The 15,875-nt window shown below is 38.4% G+C and overlaps 1 protein-coding gene across 1 annotated transcript; it reads left to right on the top strand.

Annotated features, from left to right (window-relative positions):
* The first annotated feature begins 3,219 nt into the window (after nt 1–3,219).
* On the top strand, nt 3,220–14,670 carry LOC145990216 (venom protease-like). Its single transcript, XM_083125892.1, has 7 exons — nt 3,220–3,585; nt 5,570–5,800; nt 6,977–7,068; nt 8,889–8,998; nt 10,182–10,441; nt 11,587–11,750; nt 13,493–14,670. The coding sequence occupies exons 1-7, from the start codon at nt 3,495–3,497 to the stop codon at nt 13,661–13,663; spliced, it is 1,119 nt and encodes a 372-aa protein (XP_082982018.1). The 5' UTR covers nt 3,220–3,494; the 3' UTR covers nt 13,664–14,670.
* Nucleotides 14,671–15,875: the final 1,205 nt, after the last annotated feature.

The following is a 15,875-nucleotide window of genomic DNA, read 5'->3' as shown; positions in this document are numbered from 1 at the left end:
ATGACTGGAAAAAATTTAAAATATCAAACATTTTAGACAATATATACATACATTACGCAGAGTGGTGTAACCTGATGCCAACTTAAGTCCTACCTGTGGTTGCACAAGGTGAATCATCTTCAAAAGAAGCTGAGAAGGAAGCAGCACAAAAGAGATGATGAAAGGGTGATGCAAGGAGCTCAATTAACGGCACCCCACTTCACGTTCAAAGTGTTGATGCTACAAAAGAAACCGGGGATTTTTAAGAACTTAATAACGACCTTTTCATTTCTAGCTTCAGGCTATGTCTCGAATCCTGTCATGTAGTTTCCTGGCTTATTGTCCTTTTGATGCCGAAGAAGCATACAAAAAAGGTAATATTGCTTCCTTACGCAGAAGATATACGTTTAATTTCTCGAAATATGACTGTTGTTAAAGTTCTCGAAATTTTCCAGTATGCTTTATAATGACTACATCAGAAATCCCCGAATATTGCATAATTTTATATGTAATGAAAATATCTTAGCATTCTGTCAAATTTGCCAATTTCAATCAACGTTCGATGGTAAGTAGTGTGCCTCTATAGAGGTTGGTGGTGGTTATAACTCTCTTTTTGCCCATGGGTGTTCTTTGTGAATGTCCCTTTGGTAATTTCATGTCATCACTCATCCTCATCGCGATTAGTCGAAGTGGAAGAAAAGCGAAGTAAAATAAACCAAACCAAGTCAATCAATTTCTTTTGGATCAAAATCAGAAACTAGAAATGTATCAGCACTATGTTTGTTATCTTAAGTCGCTTTCTATCCTATGTAAGTTAATCACGACGATGATCATGTTAAGATGTAATAATTAAATAAATGAAAAAACAAATCCAATGAAACGTTTTACTGAGGAATCGAATCTAAGACTTCTATCTTTGTAGCGGCTAGGCACGACACACACATATATACACCGAAGTCAGCCATTTCAGACATGTGAAATATGGTACAATAAAGATGAGTACTAAAAAAAAAGAAGACTATCTACGTTGGATTGATGGATGTTTGGTGTTATCCCGATAGGTAGGATTGGTAGAACAGAAGTAAAGTTTGTAAAGCTACTATAAACAGGACTTAAACTGATTCATAGACGTCCCAAATGAGCAAGGATGTGCCGAGATGAGGCAGGTTTAGGAGTTCAAAATTGCAGCGAGTTGCCAGAATTTAGTTTCATATCACATTTAACTTCATTCACTTTTGTCACTTTTATTTTCTAATTTACTGGTCTTATTGTTTCTGTTCTAATCATTTTACTCTTGCTATATCCTCTCTTCCAATAATTTCTTTGTAATTTTAAATTTTATTATGATTAATTTGTTTTGGGGTTAGGTGGTACACCAGCACCAGATAAGTTTTGTACAGCAATAAAGTCAATTCAATAAGTGTTCTGTGTTCTTGAATTTGTCTTATTTTGAGTCGCTTTTCTGCCAGTTTTTGGCCAATCACCACGACGAGGTTAAATAACTAACAGACGAAATTGAAGAAAGGACGTTCAGATGCCGAGACTCGAACCCTGAACCTTGGATAGCGAGATCGTGAGTAGATCAATCATCAAAGTCGGGCGTGAAAGGATAGACCTTGTGGGTCACATGAACATGCTGGCAATGCTGAGAATATGTTGTTTCTCTGTTTCCATTAGGGATTTCTGGAACTCGAAATCCCTAATGAGAACTTTAAACCATGGTATTGTTAAGTGTGCATAATATCTGAATCGATATTCAATTGTTTGTAAAGTGGTTATTGATGAGAATCGTGTGTTCAGCCATCTTAGAAATGGTTATTGTAAGTTTAGTATTAAATCATTGTTATTTTGTATCCTCGTTTTAATCTTTATATTGTGAAGTACCTACGTGTGCGAACCAATTAACCTCTGCGTGTGAATACACGACAGGTATCAGTGGCATCTCCAGAACCCTTGTAAAGAGAGGGGCAATGGCGTTTCTTAATAGTCGATGCTATCTTTGCATGTAATCTACTCTGGAAAATGTTGGCCAAAGGGGGGGGGACTACAACAACCAACTCCACGTGGGTATACCACTACATACTGTTATGGCCCGTTCACTCAATGCAGAGAATGTTATTGAGAGACTATTCAGATGTTTTAATCGGGGGAGGGACGGTGTTTTTAGGGGAAGCGTAAAATAAAATGTATCACTAAATTGATCATAATTAAAAAACTGAATAAAATTTGCGTAGGTATCGTCTAACAATAAAGACGACTTGTCGAAAGAAGGTGGCGTGAGGATGTACAGTCACCGGCAATGATATGGATCCTGAAATACTCGCTTCCCTGCACGGCGTTATATTTATTGCGGTGGTAAAAGTTGCCATTGAAAATTTGCTACAAAAATCCACTTATCGCCGTAGAGTTAGGCAACACACATAACGCCTTGCAGAAAAGCGAGTATTTCAGGATCAACTTGTCCCATTTTTATAGCCGGTGATTGTACATGCCACTGATTTCGTTGTCATGTTCTCACGTAAACCTAAGGGTTTAAGTAGTGGCCTTCACTGAAGGCACTCGAACGTCAACCGCTCTTCCACGTAGTACACCCTGGGCTGCATTTTGGAGGCTAACTAGGCTCTGGTGTCTGGACCCAAAACCAGTAGAATCCTCTGTGGGTGTTTTGTCTTGTGCCGTCCATGTGTATTTGCCCCATTATCCAGCTAATCTTATCGCCACATCGTCGCGTTTAGCCAAAAATGGAAGAAAAGCGATAAAATATCAACATCTTAACCTTTTCGGTAATTTTGGATATTACAGGACCAACTTGCAATTTGTGCTTGCATCATGACGAGTCCTGCATCTACACATGGTTCGATTTTGAAAAAGGGAATTCCTTCAGCTGTTCTCCCACGTTGTCAAATCACGCATTTAGATATGCAGTTATTCTATTTACATCGGTCAACGACGTACACAATCCCTTCCTTCCCTCACTCATCTTGACATGCATAAAAAACAACCTGAGGAGCAAGACTGAGTCGCCAGTCACGCTCCATGAGGCAGTAAAAAAAAGTTAAAGTATAAATAAGCGAAGGTAGTTCCCCTTCTTCTCTCTCTCTCTCTCTCTCTCACGTGGGTAACATGTTTGAAGGAAACCTCAATGCTGATTGGTGGGAATGTGAGTCACATGCCTTTAAGGTACACGCGCGGGGATTTAGCGGCAAAACGAGCAGGAGACCGTCATTTGTTATAAATATGTTCTTTAAGGAAGATAACATAAAGCCGGTATCGGGTTCTCAGTTAAAGTGTATTGCCGACTGCAGCTTTTATTGACAAAAACCTCTGTGACGTTTGCTCAGGAAGTGGCCAGGAAACCGGTGAACTACGTAATCGTGAATAATTTGGAAGCATTGCAACATTCTTCGAAAGTACCGCAGTCATATTATACATATATACCCAAAGGATAAACCTAGCCGTGTCACTTACAGCGAAGAAAGTGTCATCCAGCAGTTGATGTAATAGAGAATTCAGACATGCAGCTTGTGGCTTTCGTTGTTGTTGTTCTGTTGTGCACCGGATGGCTAGATCTTGGTTTGGCCTTCACCTTTCCCGGGAACCGGCAAGGTAAGTTCTCATAGAAGGCGAACATCTCCTTGAAGTGGAAAGAATTTAGTGGACAATAACAGTGTTAACAAACTAATTGCAAGTTTTATTTGGCCCAGAGAGGCAAGGAGCGAATTAACTGGAACAGGGATGTCGGAATATCCCTTCTAGAAAGAACGTGTTCCTGATAAACAAAGGTTTAATTTAATCACTTTTGACAATATATAACAGAACCGTTTTGTTTAGATTTTCAAATTTACAATTGCAAAGCTGTTCAAGGGCCCTCAGGGAGGGACAAGGGTCGAGAGGGTAACTTGCCCATAATGAAATAAGTATTTGTGCCTCTATCCTGTTTTTTGTTCTCTTTATATTCTTTTACAAACTTTGATCGTCTTTTCTCAGTCTTATTATGTCTTTGTTCGTGCTTACTTCTCTTCTTGATCATTTGCTTTCTTTTACTTTCGGCCCTTCCCGATGGCGCAGTGGTAGCCGTCGCCTTGTAATCAAGGGGTCCCGGATTCCATACCCGGTGGAGGCACATAGTGGTTCGGATCCCACTTTAAACTGTAGGTCTAGTCCCGATTAGCCATACTGTGCATAAAGTGGACTTAAAACACCAACTCAATCAATCAAAAATCTTTTGCTTTCGTTTTCTGCTCCCACTTCGCTCCCACTTCTCTTCTCATACTCATCTCTCTCTCTCTCTCTCTCTGCTGGCAGACGCAGAAATTATAAATTGCTTATGTGAATACATGTATGTTTATCACATAGTAGTTATGTTTATCTTTCAAATTTATTTGTAATACCCATTAATAATGTAAACAATATAGATGGAGAATGTGGGTTAAAATCGTCGAGTGGAAACTGAATAATAAAGAATTAAAGAAATGAAAAAATCAAATATAATCCGCTCTTATGTAATAACCAGAACATCATTAACGCTATAAAATTTACAAGTTCAAAATTTTGACCGTCATCCTACACCAATCATAGAGTATCTTCTTATGATAGATCCAGTGTTCAAACTGAACAAAATGCGGGCTTTGGAAATTTCCTTTCCCACATTTACTTATTTTCGTGTGTCATATCTTGCCTAATAGAGATCAATCTGGATCGTGTTATTAATATAACTATGTTAAAGTATTCTACTTAAGATATATTTACTACAGTAAGTATACTACAGTATTTGTATTTTTTTAAAAAAATACATTTTTTGTACAGTAAAGTTTATTTGGAGTATTTCCATTCTTTTCCACAAAGATTTCATATACTAGTAGTACGATTATAATTATACTACCTTAAAAGTAAGTTCTAATCCTGCAAATTAAAAATAAACATCATTATGATAGTAAAAATTAGGTCCGAGCCGATACCGATGCCGATACTCTCAGATTCCGATACTTGAAAATTGCAAAAATTAAAATTTCATCAAAATATTGATCAATATTGGTGTGTAAATATTCTTCTCCAATTATATGCGTCAATTTACCAAGAAATTTGATTTAGAATATTCAAGAATTGCATGTAGTCACAAAATACAGTTTTCCGTGCAAAATTGGTGCAAAGTAAAAAAGAAAGTTTGAATTTTGCATAACTTCCAGGATAATTAAACTCCGCGAAAGTGTTGCACGGCATTTTAACTGACTCCGTGAAATACCAAAATGCGCGAAAGGATCGGCTGGTATCGGTAGATGAATTCGAACCGATAGTTTCCAATACCGATACCACTGGTATCGGTCGATACAGATACATCGGCATCGACTCAGCCCTAGTAAAAATATTTTCAACGAAGAGAAAATTTTATTTCTCTGGGTGGGAACAAATTTAGAAATTTAGAACTTTGAAAAAAAAAACAGAGTTGGAGGAATTTCCTGTCTCCCTACCTCCTTAATTAGAAAAATGGGCATTTGTAGTGTGGATACATGATCAGCTTATACTTATTTTCCAAAACTTGAGAGTGTCAGCATGTAGCAGAAGAGATTGTTACTTTCTCAATTCTTTGTAGATGGCAGTGAATGCAGACTGCGAGAGACAGGTGCCAAAGGAGTGTGCCGGCTGCTCACGAATTGCTCCTCGGCCTTGTCAAGGTTCATCCTGTTGAGAGAAAGGCCTCAGCACTGTGGATTTTCTGGAGCCACAGAAGTCGTTTGCTGCGGCGATGACGTCACGACTGGGAAACCACAAGTGTCAACACCAGAGCCTCAAGTTCGAGTCACGGAGAGAAAGAGCGTAGAAGGTAAGTGCTCGGGTAACTAATCCAGATTGTTAGATAAATATTTAGAATTCATTTAAGAGGGCATTTATCCGTTTGCAGTGGGTGTGTCTAGGGGAGTGGTTACTATCATCTCCTCTTCGGCCCAAGTTTCCTTTTTTTGTTTAAAAGAAAATAACGTTGATATGTGAAGAGATGGTTGGAATTTAGCATTAGCTATGAAAAACACAAGTAATAATCTCGTGTACTCTTTCCTGGGAATCCTGTTGGTTAGTAGGAGTTAACGCATCCTTTCTTGAGAAATGCATATTGCATCTATGTAAAAGACGTAATGCGGTACAAAATAAACGTACACCGAAATCAAACGAAGACCCTGAACCAATGAAATTGATTCCAACACTCAACTAGATACAATGAAATTATTATTCGAGTTCCCTACCTGCCTGTCTTTGACTATGTTTATTTATTGAAAGTGATAGCTCAGTCGTTAGGGCGTCCGACTAACATGCGAGAGACCTGGGTTCGATCCCCGCGGGGAAAAACCGTAATTTTCCTACCTGTTCAACCGGTGCATGAAGTGCGTACCTGGAGGAAAATCCGGAGGGTAAGGGCGGCCAGGGGCGTGGTGCTGATCACATCACCCGCACCTTCGGCCGTGATCAAGAAAGTATGGGGCCCTAACTCCACACCGCCAATACGCCTTCGTGGCTTGGTGCAAATCACAGTGTATCACAATAACATAGTCCAAAAATCCTTTCAATGTTCTGCGATTGTCATATGAGTGGTTGCATACATATAGGATAAAGTACCGTATTCGAGGGCTCGTAGCATCGAAACGAGGCTTCAATATGCAAAACGTTATGAAGAGATGTTCTTCGCTTTCATGTTCTCTTATGTGTGTGCGTGCATAATTCTCGTGTTTACTTCTACGTTTTGATGGAAACAGTCACTATTATAGCTAGGTATATAGCCGGGGAGGGCGGGGTGGGGGGGGGATTGCCGTTGTTGGGAATTTTCTGAAACCCACGCCGAAATCCCTACAGCTTACACCTTTCTATATTACACATACACACACACACGCACCCCTTTTTTATATATATATATATATATAGATGTGTGTGGCAATTTTCTCCTGACTGTACACGATACAATAATTCATTCCATGATATGCTTTTTCATTTTACCTTTTTTCCTCCACAGCATGCAAGAAATATGCACAGCAGTGCCCTACATCGTTTGCCTTCCACATAGAAAATGGAGAACCAGCAAGCCTGGGAGAATTCCCACATATGGTGAGTACAACAGCACGATTTAAACCTTTAGAGTGCGATGTTAATGAATGACTGAATGGATGTTTAGTGCATATTATGTGTGCGCTTGATGTTCCAGTATCTGAACCCTCTTTTATGCCTGTATAAGATACGAAACTAGTGAAGTTCGTAGTTTATCGATCGACTTGATGATCGGCAAAAGTCAGTCTGCTAGCATTATTTCTGTTAGAATTCTTGACAGCTTCTCCGGTTTCATCTGACTTTGCTACATTGGGAGAGTATAATATGCATTGTAGCTTGATTAAAACTCCGTATTTGAACCTGAAAAATTACCAATATTCATCTTGCAATTTGGCAGTATGATTAATTTCAGTTTTAAGACCTGACAATCAAACGTGTACAATTAAGAAGAAAATTCTCAACTTAACAAAATACTGTATTTGTTGAAAAATTATACAATATCAGTAGTTCGCCATCAAGGTAACAATATTTAAAACCATATGTTGCAATCCGTTGAATATTTAATTGTCAGAAGGCAGTGTAAGCATGAACATATTTGTGTCCAAGTAGCTCTGTGATGTAACTTTGAATCAAGAATTTGCGAAAAGGACACTTCTAAAACACATACAATTCATGCGCAATATTAGAGTTCTATAAAAATTAATCACCAGCTGATCACGTGACTGTTTTCCTTCACCTTGTACCTTATTCGAGGTTACATGCGAGCTGACATGCATTCTGCGTTTCATACTTGTCAGAAATTCCCAGGACATTTAATACCATGGCCTCCGCTCCGCAACAGTGCTTTTAACATCTGGAGTGTTCTTCGGAAGCTACACATTCCTAAATGACTTGTTTTTTTTGTTTTGTTTCCGCTCTCTGAGTACACTAACATTGGTGGACCATTTAACAACCGGGGTTAGATATTTGCAGGTGTGTTTTTTTAAGTTGGGTTTTCCCATCCCAAAACTCTTAAAGGTCTTTTTCTCCTTTTGCCTTTTAGCTGTCCTTCTCCCACGGGAATATATACAGAAAGGTCACATTTGTTTGCGTGTTGGCTTGAGTTAGTCATTCTCACCTTGGGGTATGCTTTTCCTGAGGGTACACTGAGTGGAGATACATTACAACGAATAAGAATCTTTGACTTATTATATACATCAAAAACCTTGGATTTTATTATGGTTCATTTTATATGTACACATAAAGAAAAAATCAACTGTACACTGTTTCCGCGCATTTGAATGATTAGCGTCCTCGCCTGTGGAGCGAGAGAACTCGGGTTCGATCTCTGGTAATAACTTCATAATTTTGGCATTGACACTGTGAGAATAATTGGAGAGCTACTTGCAAAGATGTAGAGGAGCCGGTCAACTATGCCATAAACTATTTTGTGTCAACATAAAATAGAAATCATTCTAGGAGCTTCACATCCTAATCACTATGCAATTATACATATATTGACACAAATAAGTGCGGCTATAGAAATCAATGCACTGACCACGTGATACCTAACCAAAAAGCCTATTGGCAAGCAGTTTAGTTTAATTTAGCTTGAATGTCTCAGTTGTTAGTTGTCACCTCTAACCCAAGTTCAATTCGATCATCAAATATAGTAGTTATCTCTATAGCTTGGTTATTTACTGCATATATTTACATAAAAATATTAAATTTTAGCTTGAAGGGAAATTAATGTATACAACTTTGAAAAATGAAAACATCGTGTTTTCATGATTCATGAAAGAGAAGACTAAATAATGAACTTCCATTAATGGTGTTTCTATACATTGACTCCGATGATTTTGTTCAAGTTGTTTCCAAAATGTCATTTCTCTCTTTCACAGGTGCTACTTGGGTTCAAATCTGGTTCCTCTGTCAGCTTTGATTGTGGAGGAACTTTGATTTCTGACCAACACGTGTTGACGGCGGCTCACTGTGTTTTCAACTCACTCAGGTAAGTTCTATTGTTCCGTGACTATGAAATGACCAAATTACTCGTTCTTAATGGCAAACTTGAGTTGATGATATGTATTTTGGTCACATTAATTTGCATACAATTAATGTTTACCTAGACTTATGTCCGTGTAGGTTAATCAGGATAAGATAAAATGTATAGTAGTAATTGAATGACAGTAGCGTTAACCCATTGTGTCACACGGAAGACCTTGATGTGTGAGGTATCATCCCCATGTTTCATTACTTAGAATGACAATATTTGATTATCAAGAATCTCACTCAAGAAGCCTTATGTTTGACAATTCTATTCCTAAATATGCTAAACCTTTTTAAAATAAAGAATGCTTGATTGGTTGATTTGATGCTTTAAGTCCACTTTATGCACAGTAAGGCTAATCAATCGGTACTGGACCTACAATTTAAAGTGGGATCCGAACCACTATGTGCCTCCACCGGGTATCAAACCCGGAACCCTTTCATTACAAGGCGACGACGTTACAACTGCAAAATAAATAATGCAAACTACGAATATTTAAATATAGGTTATATTTAAACTTCGTAATTTACATTTAAAATTTTAAATGAGTTTTTCTTTGTTTCCTCATTTGAAAATTTGTAGGATATAAATATCCATACCATGGCATAAGAAGAAAATATCGAAAGACGCACATAAAATATCGGTGCTTGGTAGTGGGGCGTCAAATTACAATTCAGCCAATGGCGCTAAAATATATAGGTACGGTGCTGTTTCAGAATCCCACCATTAGTCTATTAAGAAGCTCTATATTTTACTATTCGTTTACATTCTTTTATTAAGGAGCCCTATATTTGACTATTCAGAATCCAACCATTCGTCTATTAAGAAGCCTTATATTTGAATATTCAGAATACTTGCATTCGTCTATTAAGAAGCCCTATATTTAACTATTCAGAATCCCACCATTCGTTTATTAAGAAACCTATATTTGACTATTCAGATCCCACACCTTCGTCTATTAAGAATCCCTACATTCGTCTATTTGACTATTCACAATTCCAACACTCTTCTATTAAGAATCCCTTTATTTGCCTGTTTAGAATCCCACATTCAAAGCAGAGAGAGATAGAGAGAGAACACATTCAATATCTAATGTATAAATATAACCATCTCCTGAGTTGAAGATTATCTTTGGACATTGCAGACCAGCGCCCGTGGTTGTTAGGGTTGGAGAGTTGGATCTGAGCCGAGATGACGAAGGAGCCACACCGGAGGACATCAACATAGCAGAGGCCATTCCTCACCCGAACTACAAGCCTCCCAGGAGCTACCACGATGTAGCCATAATTCGGCTGGCGAGGAAGGTCTCCTTCAGCAGAAACATCTTCCCTGCTTGCCTCCACGCTACCAACGACATTCCGAGGGAGATGCTCATCGCAACCGGATGGGGGCAGACGGAATACAGTAAGTGGAAAATCCAATAATTCAAAATGTGATAACTTCAAGTCGGTGCTCGTTGGTGAATGGACATCTCTGGATACTTGAATTCTCATTTCTGTAGATATACTGTTGCATAGCTATATTCATCCCGTGAAAGCTGTGGCTTTGTTCATACACTTGGGATCTTCCATTGGCTGCTATATGATAATTGCATACTATCTGACATTCTAAAATTTCCCACATTTTATAATTCAGTTTCAAGTGATGCACTAGAGTGAGACGTGTTATCAAAAACTTTTTTGCTAATGAAGTTAACGAGTTCCTTCAACGATCTGTACCAGCCTTACTTATGATATCAATAATTAATAATAATGAACATAAATCGCTCTGACTGAAATTAAATTGTATGTGTGAAATATGTAATTTTAGGCTGACATTAATTTTCAAGGAGGAGAAGGACCCCCCTCCCCAGTTGGGCTTTCATGAACCTAAACGGAAATACATTATCTACGTAAAATAAAGATGAGGATGAGTAATAATATGATAAAATTGGTAAGGGACAATCACGAAGAACACCTATGCTAACCACTCCGCCACGGAGGTCGGCTGTTTGACAAGCTTAGAGCTTAGATATTGTTGCTGTTTACGAATGAAAAATTATAATGATTTGAACAAAAACAACACCTTGCAATCATGGAGAGTTTAGTTTTGTTGAAATACTCCTATGGACAGTGTCTCACGAAAATAACAAACACATTCTCATTCTACATACAAGGAGTCCCTGGACCGATACCCGGTGAAGGTAAGCAGTGGTTCAGATCCAACTTTACACTATAGACCCAGTTCCGATTAGAATTCTGTGCATAAAGTGGACTTAAACAAAACTGTATAATTCATTCTGCATACATCTTTCGCGATTATACAACTTTCTGTTTTGAAACATCAAGTCTCTTACTGATTCATTGAAGTCGCATTCAGTGAAATGCCACTCGTGTCCTTGCTGTATCAACTGAATCAATTAAATATTCTGCAACATAGAGTAATTACAAGTTTCCTATAATTAATATAAGCAGAATTATAAGCGATATTTATAAGTTTACTGATATTGCACATTTATAGTGTATACAGAGTGAATATAATGCCTGTATGTATTTTTTATTCGATTCCAGTGGGCGAGAAGAGTAATGTCCTGATGAAAGTGCAGCTACAATATGTTCCTCTGAACCGATGCAATGAGTCCTACAGCAACAGAATCGGAAGAATGCTCCCGAATGGCGTCCACAAGTCAATGATCTGCGCTGGAGATCCCGAGGGCAGGAAGGACGCGTGTTTGGTAAGTACACTGTGTTCTTTGCAATATGTTTTACTGTGACATATATATTCTCGATATCTCAACGATGATACTGTATGGAACTTGACTTTAAACCACTGTTGTAGTTTTATTCTGACGTTTCGGACATAGGCGTGCGCACGGGGGGCAATGGAGGGCAGCTGCCCCTCCTAATACTCCCACTTGGAAAGTTGGTTTTTGGAAATCTTATTACCGTTATTAAACAATATCATTCTCTTTAAAAGGTTAAGCATTTTCAAGCCGACGAAAGTTTCAAGCAACTACGGCGAGTTTATTTCCTATGTATTTGGACTATCTCACTTCGTTCTTCAGGAAATTACTTGTTATTAAGACGCACCCATTTCATTCGTTAGCCTATAGTTGTGTTACGCCTATGTGGTCACAGAATAAATTGATCACACGTTGGAAATGAATAAATTGTGTGTAGTTGTTTTGAATCTGCTGTACGAAATCCTGTTTACATGTAAATAAGTCCGAACCACAGAGAAGGAAAATAAAGGGGGAGGGAAACAAGATAATTTTTGTTCTACGGAAGCTGAAATTATTCCAATGGTGATTTTCGGTGTGTTCGGACACATTATATACGCTCCCTGTTTAGTACCCATCAATACAATAAAACAGTGCTCCATCTCAAGATGGAATCAGGCTTTTCTTTCTCCGACTGAACTATCATCAAGGCTTTTGCCCCCATAATCATAGGGTCTGCGCATGCCTATGGTTTCGGAGACTTTCCTGTGTACATGTTCAGGGATTCTTTATTTACGTATACACCAATCTTTATATTTGTGGATTGTATAAGGCAGTGGCGTATGCAAAGTCTAACATCTGGACTATCTCACTATGACACGTGGTCCTAAGCTATGGAGGAAAGAGGACCTGATCACCGTGTGTAAGTGGATACACACATCTATTTTGCTAGTTCTGGGCGTCTTCAAGGAAGTCTCGTTGCCATACTAACGTCGACTAGGTTGCCAACTCCTGAGAAATCAGGTTGCAAACTCCTGAGAAATCAGGTTGCCAACTTCTGAGAAATCAGGTTGCCAACTCCTGAGAAATCAGGTTGCCAACTCCTGAGAAATCATGTTGCTAACTCCATAATCACCATCGTACCTTTGAAATGAGTAATTGTATTCATAATTTATAATCGATTTTTCTTCTGTATTCCACTCGCTAGTTTTCTGGCTTCGCAGATAGCCTAGCTAGCTTTGAATATACGCGCCTGGTATAAGGAGACATTCTAGGGAAATTATTTAATAGTGGTCAAGGTTTTACAGCAGGAGACCTAATTAAATCCGCAGTATTGGTTCGGGTAAAATTCTAGAGAGATTGTCTGGGAGGATTGACTTGACAGTATCCAGAGTTGAAAGAGGAGTTAACTGGTTGACCGAAAGAACATTTAACACCAACAGTGGCTAGAAGTTCAACTCCACACAGTATTAACCAGGCAACACTGATCATCTACTCGGAGCAACTCGACAAAAAAAATCATGGTAAAACTTATACAGTAATATTTTAACATTGCGAGTGCGAAGTTATGGAGGAAACGCCATGGCAGAATTAATCCTGTCGTACTGTGACGATTATAATATTAATATACGAGTATGTAGCAAAATAATGTGCAAACAAAATTTTAATTCACAACCGGATTACAACAAAACAATAAAACAATGTAAACAGTACAGTTGTCAATGTCATTTATTAATATTTGTTCGTTTCTTTAACAGGGAGACTCCGGAGGACCGTTGCAGTACGCTCTTCCAAATCAGAACAGCTGCTCCCTGTATTCGGTGCTTGGAGTGATCTCCACAGGAGTTACATGTGCCTCAAGCATCCCCGGCATCAACATCAAAGTGTCCGACTATGTGGGTTGGATTGAAAGTGTGGTGTGGCCATGAACACTAGATTTTCTGATTGCGTAAAGCGCAAATTGATTTTTTTCTTTTGTGCCAAACAAGACCCTAGTGTGCTACAGCTCAAATTACTTGCTCAAGGTTAAGATAGACGCGCAATGTTGCAATATGCAAGACTCTACTGCTAGCGGCAGTAATTTGTCATTGCATCATGATTTCTTGCAAAAACTGGAGAATTTTCTAATACATGCAAACCATAATAAATGTGAATTACGAAAAATGAGGATTTTTACTTGACGCTTAGGAACAGCAGCGTAACTTGAGGTCTAACTTTGGGGGGAGGGGCAGAATGTGAATCTCTGATCTCAGGTGATGAACGAAAATATTTTTAAATGTTAATATGCTTGAAAATTTGGGGGATGCGAGTGCACCCCCTTACCTCCCAAGTTAAACCTGTCCTTGGAGCTAGTTTCCTGACTGCAGAACTGAAGTTTTTCTTCATATCAAATTCCTGGCAAATAGTCAATAGAACTGAATATTATGGTGAAAAACCTGAAATCAGCACAAAATGCTATTCAGAGGAAATAATGCATTACGCTAGTATCATTCCAAACTAGATACAAATCAGTTTATAAAACTATTTTTCATCATATGCATTACACTCTTCAATTCTCAAAACGGGGAAAAGGGAAATTAACACGTTTTACTGTCTCAGAGATACTACAATAAGACGAGTTACAAATGCAGCAGATCAGTTCTTTGCAAAATGCTTTCCAAAGGATGCAGCCGTCCCTTTTTGCATTCCTCTTCGCGAAAGTGAAAAATCTCAATTCAAGCTTGTAAAGCATGAAAATAAGTGAATAAGTATAACCTTTATAAATCACATGCTACGAAACTGATTGAATAAGGAATACGTTAATCTGCTACAGAATATGCACAATTCGATTTAGTAACATACAAGACGAAAGAATATGAAACCAAGTATTGGAAACATTCATTTGTGTAAATAAAGCTGTGAAGATTATAATTGCATGCCGAACGAAGATAATCACACTAGACGATAATAAATATACGTGAAACATTTTACGGCATGACAAATATTTTGAAAGGTAGCTTCCATGAAATGAGTCGCATAAATGTTATTAATACCATGACAATTGTTATTAGCGTAAGCAGTAGTGTCTTACTAAACCATGACAGTTATTTCGTTTTCATAATCTAGATTCATATAATGTGTAACTAGTGCTTTAATTGACGAATGTAATTTTTATATTTGTATGTTATTTATGTACTTATTTATTTTTGCAGAAATAAATCATTTTTCTAAAAAAATTAGTATACTGCCGTAATTTAACTTCATTACATGCTTTGTAAAAGTTTTTATACACTCCTCACAAAAAGTTTGAATATTGTTACGTTAGACAATAGGTGATAGACACGGCCTTGGAATGCAACAACACGTTGTATCTGGTGGACTTTCTCGTCTTTTCGCCGACATATGACATCGTGCTTATCATCTATTGACTAATATAATAATATTTCCAAACTTTTTTGTGCCTATTATAACAATATTCCAAACATTTTGTGAGGAGTGTATTTTTTTGTTGTTGCAAAGCAGTTGTCAGACCATAAGTACTTAAGTAGCAAATGCAAACTTGTCGACAGGAATGATCAATACTTGACGATATAACGTTGCCACTTACAAAGACTTCGTAGATCCAGTCTTATTTGGAGGTAAAAAAAGGTAAAGGTAAAGTGTTCCCCTGTGCATAGCACCACGCCGTGAAGGCGTATAGGGGGTGTGGGGGTAACGCCCCACACTTTCTTGATCCGGTCGTGAGTGGAGGTGATGTGATCAGCATCACGCCCCTGACCGCCTTTACCCCCCAGGGTTTCCCCCAGGTACCCATGTTATTCGACGCTGGGTGGGCGCCGGGGCCGCTTTCACCGTTAGAAAAGTTCCCGGATTTGAACCGGCCGGGGATCGAACCCGGGACCTTGAGCATGGTAGTCAGACGCGTTACCGACTGAGCCACCGCGGCCACCCTTATTTGGAGGATACTTTAATATTACAAATCCATTCCGTTTTCATTGCATCTCGAATTAATATTTTTATTCCGGTATTTAAGACTTGGTATATCTTAAGTTGTGTGACTTATCAATCGTCGCTCCTTGGTGATATTAATTTAACCGCGACGAGGTGAGCGGATGAATGAAAAAAAAAGGGTCAAGGAATAGAGTAGCAGTGGTCCTTTAC

The sequence above is a fragment of the Lepisma saccharinum genome, chromosome 1 (genome assembly GCF_977018435.1).
Source record: "Lepisma saccharinum chromosome 1, izLepSacc3.1, whole genome shotgun sequence".
NCBI lineage: Eukaryota > Metazoa > Arthropoda > Insecta > Zygentoma > Lepismatidae > Lepisma > Lepisma saccharinum.
This window is presented reverse-complemented; position numbering and strand designations above follow the sequence as displayed.